The sequence below is a fragment of the Centroberyx affinis genome, unplaced genomic scaffold (assembly GCF_046629955.1).
Source record: "Centroberyx affinis isolate AG114_WGS23_722 - 3 ecotype Tasmania unplaced genomic scaffold, CSIRO-AGI_Caff_v1 ptg004591l_1, whole genome shotgun sequence".
NCBI classification, from domain to species: domain Eukaryota; kingdom Metazoa; phylum Chordata; class Actinopteri; order Beryciformes; family Berycidae; genus Centroberyx; species Centroberyx affinis.
Genome location: NW_027282209.1, coordinates 130221 through 145182, shown reverse-complemented (window position 1 = coordinate 145182; position 14962 = coordinate 130221). Strand labels below are relative to the sequence as shown.

Below are 14962 nucleotides of genomic sequence, written 5' to 3'. Positions count from 1 at the left end.
GACTTTGAGGGTCCAAACTAGCAAAATTGTAGATTTAGGACACCTGCATATGTGTACCAAGTTTTGTGTAAATCGGACAAACGGTGTAGGAGTTATGGCCTTTAAAGTAAAACCTTTAATTATAGCGCCCCCTTCAGGCCGATTGGGTAAATATTTCTTGACCCAGTAATGGTCACCAATATCTGTCATTGGGTCAAATTTCATGTCTGTGCGATGTACCAGCTCACGGCAATTCGCGCCAAACGTGGATGAACATTAATAATAATAAACCAGCACAAAAACAATAGGGTTTGAACCCCTAAATACACAGTACATACAGTAAAAATGTTAATTCAGTGCTATGGGTGTGCATTCGGGCACCTTGGTGAGTCCCAGCCGATACTGTCCCTCCTCTGCATCGAGCGTCTCCAGCAGAGCCACCGTCTGCTCCCTGTCTGAGACCTGGGTGGACCGCTGGGCCAGCAGCACCCCATACCTGACCGACAGAAAGACCACGCTGCCTTCAAGTGCTCCTCCTTCAGGTGTACTCAACTCGTAATTCCAATATTTCCAACGGCAATTGAAGGCAGCGGGACAGGGGGATGGGAATGTGGGGAGGAAGGGTATGGAGGGATGATGAGGAAAAGAGGAGAAAGGAGGATGGAGAAAGCAACAAGACCAAGACTCCTGGTTCTGGTGTCAGGTTCTGTCTCACACACACACACACAGATTGTTGAGATGTGACACTGTGTGTGTGGGTCAGCACCTCTCCATGAAGTAGGTGTATGAGATCCGGATGGGGAAGCCCTCTTTCCTGATGTGGATGGTCTCCAGCATCCCAGCATGCCTCAGCTGGGCCGACACGTAGTCCACGTCAAAGATACCAGGAAGCTGACAAAGCGCACACAGCATGTGAGGTCACACTTGGTCCTGGTATTATAGATCAACTAGTTAATGTCAATGTGAAATAGCTGCTGGTAACATATTCTACCTTGACATAGTTTGGCTTGAGACAACGGATGAAAATGGTTTTGCATCTAGGAGTACAAAAATGGAAAGAAGAAAAATGGACACAGGTTAATATTTCTAATCTTGGAGTATTATGATTTTCTCCTGAAATGATTAAACAACAGGATCGACCTTTGGGAAAGTGCCTTAAGGTTGAAAGAGAAGAAAGTAGAAATTTGGTGCAGGATTGTGGGAAAGTGAGCATTGAAACATTGAAATCTACTTAAATTTAACTATTAATTAAATTACTGCTGTTTCTAGCCATCCAATCTTGTGTGATGCGTCTCATCTCATTCATAGAATTTATTTCAATGGCGATTCTCACCAAAGGAAACCAAAATCCTGAAGAGTTGGACCTACAATCATACCCTCTTTTTCCAATTTAAAGAGTAACTGAACCTCAAACCCAAATCTGTGTAAAGCCTGACATCTAATGGTAACAAAGCATGCTGCTGAAATTGCCATCTGCTATTGGCTGATCTTTGGTACCAATGGTAACATTCACTATCAGATTTCAAAATGTCCCTCCATGACTTCTACTAGTCCCACATTCTCTACAAACCAGTGTAGTCTGATTTCACTTAAACTCCACAGTATATTTGCCTTTCTAGTGTTAACGTTACTGGTTGAACCCTGACCAATGACAGCTCCACAACACCTATGGGTCTATGGGTCTATGGGTCTATGGGTCTATGGGTCTTCTTGGTACCTCTCCAGGCGGGTGGTGAGCTCGGCCAGGGACTGTTGGAAGTGTGCGGCGACAGTAGCGGGCTGCTGGCGGAGGCCCTTCCCCCTCCGGCCCAGCTCTCTCTGCTGGACGTAACCGTCCTGGACCTTACGGAACAGGTCCGAGACCATCTGGGAAACACATTCACATTCATACCAAACTTGTCATAATTAACTTAGACAGACAGTTGACAGAATAGAGGTTAGAGAGTTACAACTTCTACAATATGTGTGTTGATGTTGGTTCGACCAATATGAAGGCCGATACTGATATCTTTGAATTGAAGATGCTGATAACTGCTATTTTGTGGTGATTTGACTAATTTCATACCAAAATATATATACACATGTACACAGACAAGTAGTTTTTTACCCCAGAATATTATTCTAATAAGGTGGAAAAGCCTCTGAATCAGCATTTAGGTCATGGGACACTAAAACTCTCCATTGAAACCCAGAATGATGATGATGATGGTAAGAAGAATAAGAATAAATTTCCCTATGTACTTGCGTTAGTGAGTGAATGTGTGTGTGTCCATTAAGGTTCGACCAATATGGGTTTTTGAAACTCTATACAGATATTTTTGTACGGAAAATCAATATCTTTGAAAATGACAAACAAAAATTGCAAGTATCCCCCAGAATATTATTCTTATCAGGGTGGGAAAGCCTCTGAAACAGCATTTAGACCATCATGGGACACTAAAACTCTCCATTGAAACCATGAAACAGGATAATACCACTACTACTATTACTACTACTAATAATAATAAAACTTGTTCATGCATACTTGTGTCGAACATGATCAAAATGTCAAATTAGAATCAATTCAGGGTAAAGGCCTGTGGAGTATTGATACTGACATCCTAATTTTAATAAAGGGTCAATATCGGCCCCATATATCAGTCTAACCCCAGCTGGTTCACCTTCAAGCGGCTCCTGGCAAAAAGCTCCACCACTTCTGTGCGGAAGTGATCGTGGTTCTTATTCAGGAAATTATGGACCTGGGAAAAGGCAGAAGAATATTTCTGAATACGTCTTGGCTGCTTTTGCAGAGTGTTCGGTTATGACTCATACAGATCGGCATACAGCTGTGAATACCGATGTGTTGTGTCATACCTGATAGGTGACAGCTCCAGCATAGTGATAAACGGTGAAGACTGGCAGCGGGATCTTGGGCTTGGCATAGTAGGGGCTGTTCCCATGGTGGTAGTGGCACTTCTGGAGGAAGGTGTGGTCAGTGGCCTCAAGAGAAAAACACACAGAGAGGAAAGATTTTTAAATGATATCTATATATATATTTTACTTACTTACTTAGATGATGGGGTAACTCAAGAATGTTTTTGCACTCTTTCACTACAGCACATGCCACTTCATTGGTCAGATGTAGAATGAAATGAAAACTTAGCATTGATCGATTATTTATATAAAATGCCAAAAGTGTTCAAATAATATTGTCTTCAAATCTAACAAATCATTTTGACTGTGATGACAATGTAAAAAAAAATAACTGGGATCATCATCTCAGCCACAATCATTCTATAAACCTGTTTTTTTGCATATCTAATAATAATAATAATTTTATTTGTATAGCACTGTTCTAAAAACAATGTTTACAAAGTGCTTTACATACAATAAAACCCAAAAGCAGTGATGTGAAACTACCACAATGAATGATAGAAAAAAAATAAAAAATAAAAAAAATATATATAATAGAAAATAGGAATAAAAGGTAATATATGAGGTAAACAGGTACAACTAAAAACACACAAACAAACAGAGATACAGTTAAAAACAGATGGAACTTTACATAAAAGTGTGTGCCGGAAAAAAATTATAAAAAATAGGAATAAAAGGTAATACAAAAGATAAATGGGTACAACTAAAAAAAACAAACAAACAAACAGAGATACAATTAAAAACAGATGGAACAAGCCGTATCTAGCCAGTACAAATGCAGATTTAGTTAGTGCTTGTGTGTGTATGTGTGTGTGTGTATGTGTGTGTGTGTGTGTGTGTGTGTGTGTGTGTGTGTGTGTGTATGTGTGTGTGTGGGCTACCTGGGGCAGGCAGGTCTGGTCATCCAGTATGCGGAGGATGCCATGTGGCCTGGAGGAGATGAGCTCCAGACAGGAGTGGAAGTTGTTGAGTGGCACTGGGTACCACTGGATCTGTTCTGCACTGTACTCCTCCTGCAATAGTGTCATTTTTTATAGAAGAGACAATAGACACTGCCTCTATTGGGTTTCAGTGTGTGGAGGCATTTGTTGAAGGTGCTTAGGTGTGGTTGCTTTTCTCAGAATAGAAACAACTTCAGATTCTCTCAGTTTTATGTTTTTTTTTGTTTGTTTTTTAAATTTATTTATTGACTTTTCTCAGACACAGAGCAGTTTACAGGAGAAAACACAGAATTGACTCCCAGTTTTATGTTGTTTTTTACACCCAACAATGACAAAAAAAAAGATCTGAATGAGAAATTGCATATTTTAGAAACATATACTGTTTTGAACTAGCAGGGACTATTTCCCCTCTTTCCATAGGAAGTGAAGGTGGTGGGTGATGGGAGACTGTGTACAGATAAAAATCACTCCACAGAGGATGAATACATGGTTGCTCAACTGAAATAGTTCCAAAAAATAAACCTGGCTTCATCATCTATGTTGAGTTAATGATATTTATTCTTTTAAATGTATGAATCTACAGGCCATATAATGAAAAAACACTAACAATATTTGTATTACTAAAAGATCAGTCTTGTTACTGTGGATAATGAGTCTATATGAGTCAACATACAGTAATGAATGCTAAAGTTTTAGCATGGAGCTACAGAGCCAATGATCTACCAGGGACACATGGATGACTTTGGTGTCTATGTTCTCATCTCTTTAACGGATAAGTTTCTTTTCCAGTGTAATTTTTATGTCCCTAAGAAATATTATATATATCAATTGGGACTTTATGCCACTGACCTGCTCCTGAGAGACCACTGCCTTGTTGACAAAGTACTGCAGCTGCTCATTGGCAAAGTTGATACACAACTGCTCAAAGCTGTTCACTCCCAGGTCCTGCAGCAGAACGGAGAAACACCACAGAATCACAGTCAGCGGCTCAGATGTGTGTATGGTCGATCGGACCGGGCGGGGTACCCACCTCAAACCCGTAGATGTCCACTATGCCCACTGTGCTGTCCATCTCTGTAGGGCTCAGCCAATCATTGATCTGCTCTAACAGCCAATCAAACAGCACTGAATACAGGGCCTTGGCAATGGCATCTCTACAAGAGAAATGGAGGAAGGGAGAAAAGACTTTGGCTCATGCTTCAAATGCAGTTCAACCCACTTTTTCACAAACACACTAGTCTACTTGTAGTGTGCATTGCTATATGAGCAAAATAGCACAAAATGCATTAATATTTTAGGTTTACACATTTTAGGTTTAATCTTTATGACAAATTCACATTGGATTAAGTCATTCTAATTTAAATTATGCATTATCTTGTATTAACTACTCATAGAAATCAAATAAACTGAGTGAATGCATTCATAATGCCAATGCATTTCAACTATGTTAGTTTTATAAGGTACAATAATGTCAGTCTAGTAACCAATAATTGTAAACATTTTTAATACACATTCACAAATGGAAGAAAAAACATCTCAAACTGAGAAATTTAAATCCATTTCCATTTTTATTCTACATACACACTTTAAGTTAAGTGTGTATGTAGACTTAAACTTACCCAGTAAAGTGACGTGTTAAACTCAAAAAGTGCCAAAAAGTTGTATTGGTCAGATATAGAATAAAAATGTAAACTTTGCATTTAACCATCCTGATTTGAGATGTTTTTTTTCTGCCATATGTGAGTGTAAGCTCCCCTTGCAACTACTGTAGTCTTCATCAACATATGAGGAAATGATGGGTGTTAATACCTGGATTCTATGGCACTTTCCACAGACAGAGGGCAGTAGATCCTGTCATAGGTCGTCTCCTGTGGAGCAGAAGGCCGATCAGTGTGCAGACGGACACAAATATAAATGATAACTCAGCAAGGGGCCCGACAGGTGCACTGACTGTGACTCGGTGTGTGATGACCGTCTGCAGAGCCTCTGAGGAAACCTGCAGCAAGGAGCCCACTCTCCTGGCCTCGGCTTCGCTGAAGATACGAGCCACCTCGAACGACTCGCTCTGAAACAAGCAAACTACTTGAGATACTATAATATTTTGCTATTATAACTACTTAGATTCATAAAATATACAAAACAATCAGCAAAAACAACTATAGTCATAGTATATAATTTATACATTTTTATACCAAGTACACCAACCACAAAATTAGCTAAAAAAACACAAACAAACAAACAAACAAAAACATTGTGACTCTATGGCCTCCAAATTTAACCTGCTGCTTCTTAACAAAAATAGCTGGTAACTTCCAGAGGCTTTTTTTATATCTTCTTTCATTTCTATTTTATGTGGCATAAAAACCCCAATTTACTTACAAATCCTTCTGTAAATTATTTACAAATTCCTCTGTAAATTTCCAACTATTTAATTATTCATCGAAACAAAACAGGAAAATGCACTCTGTTATCCACTAAGTTCTGATACGCAAATGCACATTTTTATGAAATATGAATTTGAATATGATAATAAAAATTTAAGTTACAATACAGAATGTGTTTGTATTTGTGTCCATATTCAACGTATACAATTTCATTCTGATTAGATGAAAGGATTTTTTTTTTTCGCTCCTCACCTGAAGTGTCTCGCCTTAACTGTCATCACAGCAACTTTGGGAGATGAGTTAAAACTCTTTTTCTTTTGCACATGCATGCACTCTCTCTCTCTCTCTCTCTCTCTCTCTCTCTCTCACACACACACACACCTCGTAGGAACTGAAGCAGATGTTGCCGAGCTGCAGGATGGAGGAGAGGACGGCCCAGATGGTGGAGATCTGGTCAGCATGGAGGCCGATGCTTTCGAAGCACTGGACCAACAGCTGGAAGTCCTGCTTGTCCTGCTTCCCCTTCAACTCACAGGCACCACCCTAGGAGAGAGAGAGACATAGGCAGAGAATGGACAACGGATAAAGTGAGAGAGAATGCGCAAGAGGTATAACGAGTGAACGAGACGGGAAAATTGAGGAAAACAAGAGGTAGAGATTTGAAAAGAAAGGCAACCATCGAGGCAATTTCTGGAACTAGGTAGTGTTGCTGTTCATGTAGGTGCATTGTACCTGGTTGAGGTAGTAGTAGGTCTCGGCTCCCTGCAGATAGAGCTGCTGTTTGTCCCAGTCGTTCATACCAGCCAGCAGCTCATAGAAGACATGGTAGTTCCTCTCTTCAACGGCCTACAGGGCAAAAGAGACAAGGCCTAAACAACGACATCAGTTGAATTCAATACGACTGTACGCCATACTTCATGGACAGTTAAGGCATGGGGTATACTTACAACGAAGTCGAACTTGCCCGAAATAGAAACGCAAATTTGTGTCTACTTGCTATGGCTTGTTTTCTTATTTACACTCCACAGCAGTAGGGTGCATGAAGATTAAAGAGAAAATAGCAGTAGACAAAAACTCAGAGAACATCAACAGCAGCAGTGAAAGAGTGACAAAGGCAGCTGAGGGAACCTGAGGATTTGGAAGCCATTTGATTGGTTATAAAGGCGCACATATCCTCAAAGAGATGACCACAAGATGTTAGCATGGAGATGGGAAATTTTGGACCAGTTGCAGACGGTCACACAGTGGTGGTTGGTGTGTGAAGAATTCGACTAGGGCCAGCGAGCCTGTTCGCACTGTGGAGTCTGAAGCCAATACAGCACGTTGTTTCTTCGCAAATGTGCACTTTTGTCCGTACGAATGTGCCGCAGCAAGTATACCATGGCCTTAACTTGTCCACTACTGCACATGGATAAGGTCATAGCTTATCCATGATGACTATCTAGAGTACACAGCACACCTCACTCCATGTCCTCACCTGAAAGACAACCCTGGACTTCTCAAGGAGATATTTGGACAATGAGGTCCCTACAACAACCCCACTGTCAACCAATGACAAGATAGGAGACACTCAGTCCACAAGTAAAACAACTATAGCCAATCGCATCAGGGGAAACAACGAAGGAATTGTCAAATTTGCCAATGATCAACAAATGAAATATCTACAAAGGGTACGACGGGTAATGTTAAGTGGACTCACTGGAGAATGTGGATGTGGAGGTACTTGCCAAAGCGGCTGGAGTTGTTGTTGAGGATAGTCTTGGCATTCCCAAAGCTCTCCAGGATGGGGAGGACCTCCATGGGCTGGTAGAAGAAGGCATAAAAGAGAGGAGGGAAAGTGTAAAAGACAGAAAGATAAACCCCGATGCACTGTAATACTTTGTTGTTTTAAAATAAAATGGGAAACAAACGAAGGCGTTTGTGTCTTCCATCGTGAATTGCTCCATACCTGTCGGAGGTTGCCGTTTCTGCCCTGATACATGGAGCTGAGGTAGTGGACTATCAACTTGGTGGCTTCGGTCTTCCCTGAACCACTCTGACCACTGCAGAGAGAAATATTATCTTTATCAGTCTCGGTCTAGAGAGACCCACAACGATACCTCACAATATGTCAGTATAGAGCATAGATTGAGGAAGATCTGGCCTCATGGTGAAAGTGTAAGAACTTGTGGCTCTGTTGACGTACTGGAAAGAAATAGCCATGAAACTAGGAAAAATATAGAGAAATAGGCAGACTGGTGTTCCTCTCAGTACCTTATGATGATGCACTGCTCCTGCGCGGAGGTCTGGGACTGGCTGAAGGCGCTGTCGGCTATGGCATACACATGGCTGCAACAGGGACAAACACAAAGTCAACCACCCATAGTGGAAACAGAAGGGGAACAGAGGGTAGAAGGGACTATAACTTTTGGGATGCATGCTGCCAACTGTAATAGAAACAAGAGAGGGCAGGATAATGTACAATGGTTTGAGAACTGTATGCTCACGGTGGGTTTCTGTGCTGCTCTCTGCCTTGGTATTGGTGTCTCAGATCCTCTGTGTAGATATTAAGGGGCTTGAAGGGGTTAACCGACAGTACCATGTTTCCTATGTATGTCTGAGAAAAAGGAATATGACACAGTCGTTCAGTCATTTAGTCTAGAAATGAGACCAAAGATCTTAATTGGCAAGCATCTCCACATGCTGATGTGGCTAGGAGCCTGTAGTATTTTCATTAGGTCCTTGTCTGAAATGCCTGTAGTAACTTTATACTAAGTTACTGCTTCTGCTGTTGCTAGTTTTCTCTGCAGCTGTATTGGAAGATTAATTTATCCATTTCACATTTCTATACAATTCAAATTGCTTGTGGAAGTGTTTAGCTAGCTAGTAGAAGATTAATTTCAAGTTCTCTGTTTTCCTGATGAGGTAAGTCATGATGTCATTTTATATTTTTGATTTGGCTTTTGCATATCAGTTGTCAGACTTTGTTGTAAGTGGGCTTATTGCTTTGTGGAGGATGTAATGTTAGCATAATAGGCCTTGCTAAATGTGTGTTAGCAGTAACATTGTTTCAAGAGAAAGAAAGAAAGAAAATTCCTGAATCAAGTGAAACTACATTGGAGATGAGAAATTACCTCACTCCAGTGGCAGAATTTTTCACAATTTTAAGACTGAAATAGAGAATAAATGACTTGTTATGATGGACATTTTTTTGCATTGTAATAAGAGAGACACAGATTGTGTCAGACAGACGGTGAGGTGAGGGCAGTAATGTAACATACGTAAATACAGTCGCGGTGAAACCTCTTCTTCAGATTCAGAAGCACCGAGCTCTCGCAAACCTCTCTAAGGACAGACCACAACATTGCACCAACAGGTTAAGTTTGTGCATGTTTATAGATATTCTGTGTATGTACAGCATGCGTATGTGTGTGCGCATGTGAACTCACTCGAGCTGGGAGAGATCTTCCACTTCATCCACCTCTACAGCTGTTTCACTGCCTGGCATCAACACCTGAGAGAGAGAGGAGACAAGAGAAGGCATGAGTCCATATAACAAGACAAAAACATACCAGTCAGTACCATGGATTTGACATGGCTCTATCCTGGTCACCTTACCTTCTCACCACTGCCATCTTCCTGTCCAGCTAACATTGAATTAGCTTTCCAAAACAGCAAACTGAGCTTTGTCACAGTCCTAAAGGTTCGTTTTTGTTTCTGCACTGTTTTAATTGCCTTGAATTCTACCCCTGCTGCTAGTGGTCCACCCATAACCTTTCCACAGCAGGTAACCAATCCACCTGCAGCAGTGGAGCAGTGTGATAGCTGATATAGGCCTACTGCAATCTCATAGCAGCATGCTAGAGTGTGTTGTATGCTCTATTGTACTGGCACAGACTAGGAAATAAATAAACCAGCAGCAAGTCTTTTATGGCCTCTCTTCTTCCATAAACACTGGCTATAAGTGATGAAGTAGAACTGATATGCGGACACTCCAACCATTAGACATTAGACAACCATTGATTCATTTGTCTGAACTGAGGGTAAGGCATGTCTGCATGGGATCAAAATGGCATGGAGAAAAATGCAAGTTGGAATACAAAGTACAGTAGGAAATTCAGTAAAATGGCGGTACTGGTGTGTTATTGCGGCACAACTAGGACAGTCCATGTCATGGCACGACACTGCAATGGTGTAGCACCATGGAGGATGGAGGACATGCAAGGCAGACTTTACTATAATGTAGCATCAGTACCTTTGTGCTGTTGAGTCGACTCTCCAGCATTTCCTGAGTGGGGTCCTCCGACTCCCAGGGGCCCCTGCCGTTGTGGGCTGGGACCGTCCTGGCCTGGCCCTCATCCTCATAGACCGTCCACTTGGTTAGCTTCTCCACCGTCTGGTGGGGCAACAGGTTCTCCGTACGCAGCCAGTCCTGAATCATTGAAGTACATTGGCAAAACAAGGGAGTTTCAGTCAAAAAGGTCTTCTCTACACATGGTCAGAGGAATAAAAATAGTAGAAAAGGTATTTGCATAATTATCATAAGACTTGTTATTGATTGAATGGTATTCCATACTCAGAGTTAATTTTTAATGAGGAATCTGCCAGTTCATCACCAAAAAATGATTACTTGATACATACCTGAGGGTCTCCACTCATCCGTGTGGTCCCTGCCCAGTGCACCTCTGGTGGGCCAACAGTATATACCCCCTCCTCACCCATCAGCTGGGCCACTTCCTTGTCTACCTCCTCCTCATAGAAGGTCCCCACTTCTGACAACACCCTGCCTGCCTCCCCAGTCTGAAGGGGCTCAGCGGTGGGCCTGGGTATCCCAGCCGCAGCCTCCCTCTCTGGGTCCGGCCCCCTGGCCCGAGTCGGTCCAGCAGCTATCGTTCCCCCTGAGAGGGACATCTTGGTCAGGTTAATCTGGGAGGAGCCCAGCTTCCCTTTGGCAGCTTGAAGCACACTGACACCATTTTGATTGTCCAGGGCAGCTTTCCTGATCCTATCCTCAGTATCAGATGATCCTTCCGGTGCTGCTGTGCCGACACTGGACCCACCATTCCTGTCTGCTGTCTCTCCACCTGCTGTTAATCCTCCTGGCAAGGACTTCTTGATGGACTTAAGGAGACTGAGGTCTGGTTTGACAGGCAGTACAAGCCTGGCGCCTGGTTTAGGGGGTTTGGGCTCTGAGGTGGTTGTGCCTCCTGGTGATCCAGTGCTGGTCGTCGGGGTAGAGGCTGCAGGAGTTGCCTGGGCTATCTTTGCCAGGCCCAGTTTGTTCATCCTGGGGAGCACCACAGCGTATTTGGCCTCTACCTCTTTCTCCCCAGCTGGAGCTGCCTCTTCCCCTCCCTCCCCTGCCTTTCCCTGGGGGCCGGCTTTCTCTTTAGCTCTTTTTTCTTCAGAGGAGCTCCTGCTCTTCTTACTGGCCAGGCTGGTTTTAGTGGCAACTCTCATGGCCATCCTGTGTTTGAGGATATTGCCTTTGGATTTTCTGGTCCCCTCTTTCTGTTTTAGGGCCCGAAGCGAGAGCCAGCGGGAGACCCCAATGACTTTGGTCCAAGCAGAAACTTTTGTTGTCAAGTTTACCCCCCTTGGCATTTTCTTCTGAATCCAACCAGACACGCGGCGAAGAGTTGTCACACCTTTTCTTCTGCCTATCAAAGGGTCCTTGGCTTTGCTGGACCCTTCATCGGCAGCCTCACTCTCCAATGTTTCCTCATCGGGCTTTGCTAACATCTTACTGGTTCTGTGTCGCACAGATGCCATCTTGAACTTCCCCAAGAGCAAACTCTGTGGCTGGCTTTTGACACTTGCAGCCCCCTGTTGCTCCTCTTTTGCTGGTCCAGGCTCCAGACTGGCTTTGAGGTCTTTACCTTTGGCTTTGAGAAGCATCAGTCGGTTTTGGCCTTTGAAGGCTTTGGACAACATTGGTCTAGCCTCTTCTTCTTCTTCTTCTTCTTCCCCATCTGGATCTGCTTCTGCAGGAGCATTTCTCTCTTTGATGTTCTTTGTTTTGCTGGCTAACAGAAGGAGCTGGGTCTTGCCTTTTGTTGCGTCAACCTTGTTGAAGGAAACACCTTTCAGTGGCTGAACCTCCTCCGGTGCAGGGCTGGGTTTCTCCTCTTTCTGCGGCTTCTTTTTGTTCTTTTTATCTTCCTTGGCTTTTTGTTTTGCTTCCTTTTCTGCCCTCTGCTTTTCTGCCTTGGCCCTCTGTTTCTCTGCCTTCTCAGCCTGCTTATCTGCCTTTGTTTTTTTAAACATCTTGTGTTTCTGCTCTCGTACAGGCTCCGAGGGACTTGCTGTCACTCTGCGCCGTCTGCAGGCTTTACCCGTCGATGGCTTTTCAGACGTGTCCTCCTGGGTTATCTCCTCGTCTCCACCCTCATCGCTGGTGACCGGCTCGGACCCTTCGACTTCCTTCTTGCTTTCCTCCTCTTCTTCACTGGTGGTGACGGGTTCTTCCTCCGGGTCACTTCTGTCCTTGGCTTCCTCTGAGGGATCTTTGTCCGACTCCTCGTCTGCCGCTGGTTCTTCCGTATCTCTCTGAGTGTCTGACGACTCGGCCTCCCCCTCACTGCTCTCCTCGCTCCCCTGCGTCTCAACTGGCTCTTCATTACTCCCCAGCTCCTCCTCCGTCTCATCTTTACTATCTTCCTCTTCCCTCTCATCCACCGAGCTTCCTCCATCACTCTCCGATTTCTCTTCCTCCTCCTCCTCAGTTTCTGTCACCCTGCCACTTCTTTTGTTTCCAGTCTTGGCACAGGGCTTGTTGGTGATCCTTCCTGTTTTGGTTGTGGTCGTCTTAGGAGCGGGTTGGGGTTTGGTGGTTTTATTTACGCCCCCTTTAGTTCTACTGCCATTCTCACTTTGAGGTTGTAATCTACTGTTCACAGTTCGTCCGTTTACCAATTTCTTCCCTGTTGCTTTCTGTGGTTCCTTCTGTTCTATGCCTTCCTTTTTACTTTCATCATTTTTATTCCTTCCTTTACTGTTCACCTCATCTTTCTTCCCCTTCTCCAGAGTTGGTGAATTCCCTCTACCTTTTTGTTTATTGGGCACTTTAGAGGTAGGTTGAGATGCTTTGGAGCCATTCCTTTTGCCATTTTTCTGTTGAATTTCTTTTTTTGCTGCCTCTGCCTTCTGCTTTGTGGCATTTGTTCTACCTTGGGACTTAACCGGTGACATGGCTATTAATTCTTCAGTGTTGAAAATATCTGGGAAATCGTGACATTACCTACAAAATAACGAAATCATGTACATTAGTCTTTATTTTGTAATTTGCGTTCATGTTGATTTACATCTTTGAAAGGCAAAGTGTGCAGATTTTATTAAACTAAATCACTAAATTACACGCTTTGATAGATAAATTACCCACTCAATAAAATGAACGCTTAAGGGCAGGAGATAGAATGACATGTCTGTCAAACCGAGTGAAACCAGGTCCTTGGCTCGGTCCATCAGCATTTAGACTAGGTTTCACACATTAAGACCCTGATCCTTGTTCTCAAGCTAAAGACACCCAGGTCAGACCTAGTTTAGCCACTACTGACCTATTTTTCCAAAGACAATACTAAATCAAATCTCACATGCCAATACTTCACATGCTTCATGAAAATGACTCCTCCTCTCCCTTTGTAATGGCAAACAACAGCCTATCTGTAAGTCCAATCTGCATGGCAGTGAAAGGCAATCTTTAGGTCCACCTAAACGCAGTTGTATAGCCTGTGCGCCCTGGGGGGAAAGCAGTGAGAGCTGGTCTCAGTGTAATATGGCTTACCTGGCGTCTCAGGTGAAACCCAGGCATGGCTGGGGGTCTGCAAAGTGCTCCTGCTTGTCCTCAAGAGCTGGTGTCACTGATACACACATAGACATGCTTAGGATGAGGAGTGGGGGGTAGCTACACACCAATCTCCCACCCAATAACATTATACAGGTAGAGACACACTCAACCACACATACAATGCCCACCCAGCAAAGGTTCTCATGTGTTTTATGCATATACACACAATGCCCAGACGACAAAGGTGAGCTTGCATGCACGTACACACACGCACGCACAAACACAAAGTGCTTTTTGAATAATTTAACTGTATTTGGCAGGTCATACAGCTCTGCAGCTTTTCATACGGCCAGCTGGTGAATGCTTGGGAGGAAAGGTGAGAGGTGTTGTGTGGAGTGATCGACAATAGGTGTTGATAAGAGAGAGAGGGAGAGAGAGAGGGAGTGTGAGAGAGAGAGAGAGAGAGAGAGAGAGAGAGAGAGAGAGAGAGAGCTCATTTCCTTTCCCTCCAGGACAGGGAGATTCCATCAGTGTGTGCTGGAATGCTGGTGCAGTCTCCTATTTCTATTTTACACAATTGACATACCATTTCATACTCGTCCACTGTGCAGAGTAAAATCACACACATCCTAATGTTAATCAGGTGCTGGACAGAATACACAACAGGGCAAAAGTAGAGTCCAGACACAGCAAACGTTGCTTCCAAAGTGTATGAATCAAGGATATTAATAGTTAACTGAAACTAAGATTATAGCTAGGCATGGAAAATTTTTTTTAGTAAACAAATACAAAAAAAAGCTAATCATTATGGAAAAACTGAAACTAAAGTTTTTTTTTTTTTTTTAAATGAGCCCAATTTCTTTTCAGTTTTAGTCTTTTGCCTTACTGCGAATGAGGTGGAAAAGAATCCCATCATCATGAATAGGCCCTGATCAACTATCAATACATTATCAATACACTGATTCCTACTGTGCATGTCC

General features: G+C 43.1%; 1 protein-coding gene across 1 annotated transcript in view; it reads right to left on the bottom strand.

Moving 5' to 3' along the window:
- The window catches only part of myo15b (myosin XVB), a 43348-nt gene extending 29961 nt beyond the window's left edge, over positions 1-13387 (bottom strand). Inside the window, exons 1-23 of the mRNA XM_071544465.1 lie at positions 13199-13387; positions 10838-13063; positions 10452-10628; positions 9646-9710; positions 9478-9541; positions 8704-8813; positions 8471-8545; positions 8166-8259; positions 7917-8020; positions 7695-7758; positions 6950-7063; positions 6599-6760; positions 5785-5898; positions 5643-5701; positions 4864-4987; positions 4683-4778; positions 3774-3905; positions 2833-2958; positions 2640-2717; positions 1697-1845; positions 971-1016; positions 746-870; positions 361-475 (exon numbers count right to left, since the gene is read on the bottom strand). Of these exons, the coding sequence (XP_071400566.1) occupies positions 361-475; positions 746-870; positions 971-1016; positions 1697-1845; positions 2640-2717; positions 2833-2958; positions 3774-3905; positions 4683-4778; positions 4864-4987; positions 5643-5701; positions 5785-5898; positions 6599-6760; positions 6950-7063; positions 7695-7758; positions 7917-8020; positions 8166-8259; positions 8471-8545; positions 8704-8813; positions 9478-9541; positions 9646-9710; positions 10452-10628; positions 10838-13063; positions 13199-13387 (4608 nt within the window). The remainder of the gene's footprint in view (positions 1-360; positions 476-745; positions 871-970; positions 1017-1696; positions 1846-2639; positions 2718-2832; positions 2959-3773; positions 3906-4682; positions 4779-4863; positions 4988-5642; positions 5702-5784; positions 5899-6598; positions 6761-6949; positions 7064-7694; positions 7759-7916; positions 8021-8165; positions 8260-8470; positions 8546-8703; positions 8814-9477; positions 9542-9645; positions 9711-10451; positions 10629-10837; positions 13064-13198) is intronic.
- Positions 13388-14962: the final 1575 nt, after the last annotated feature.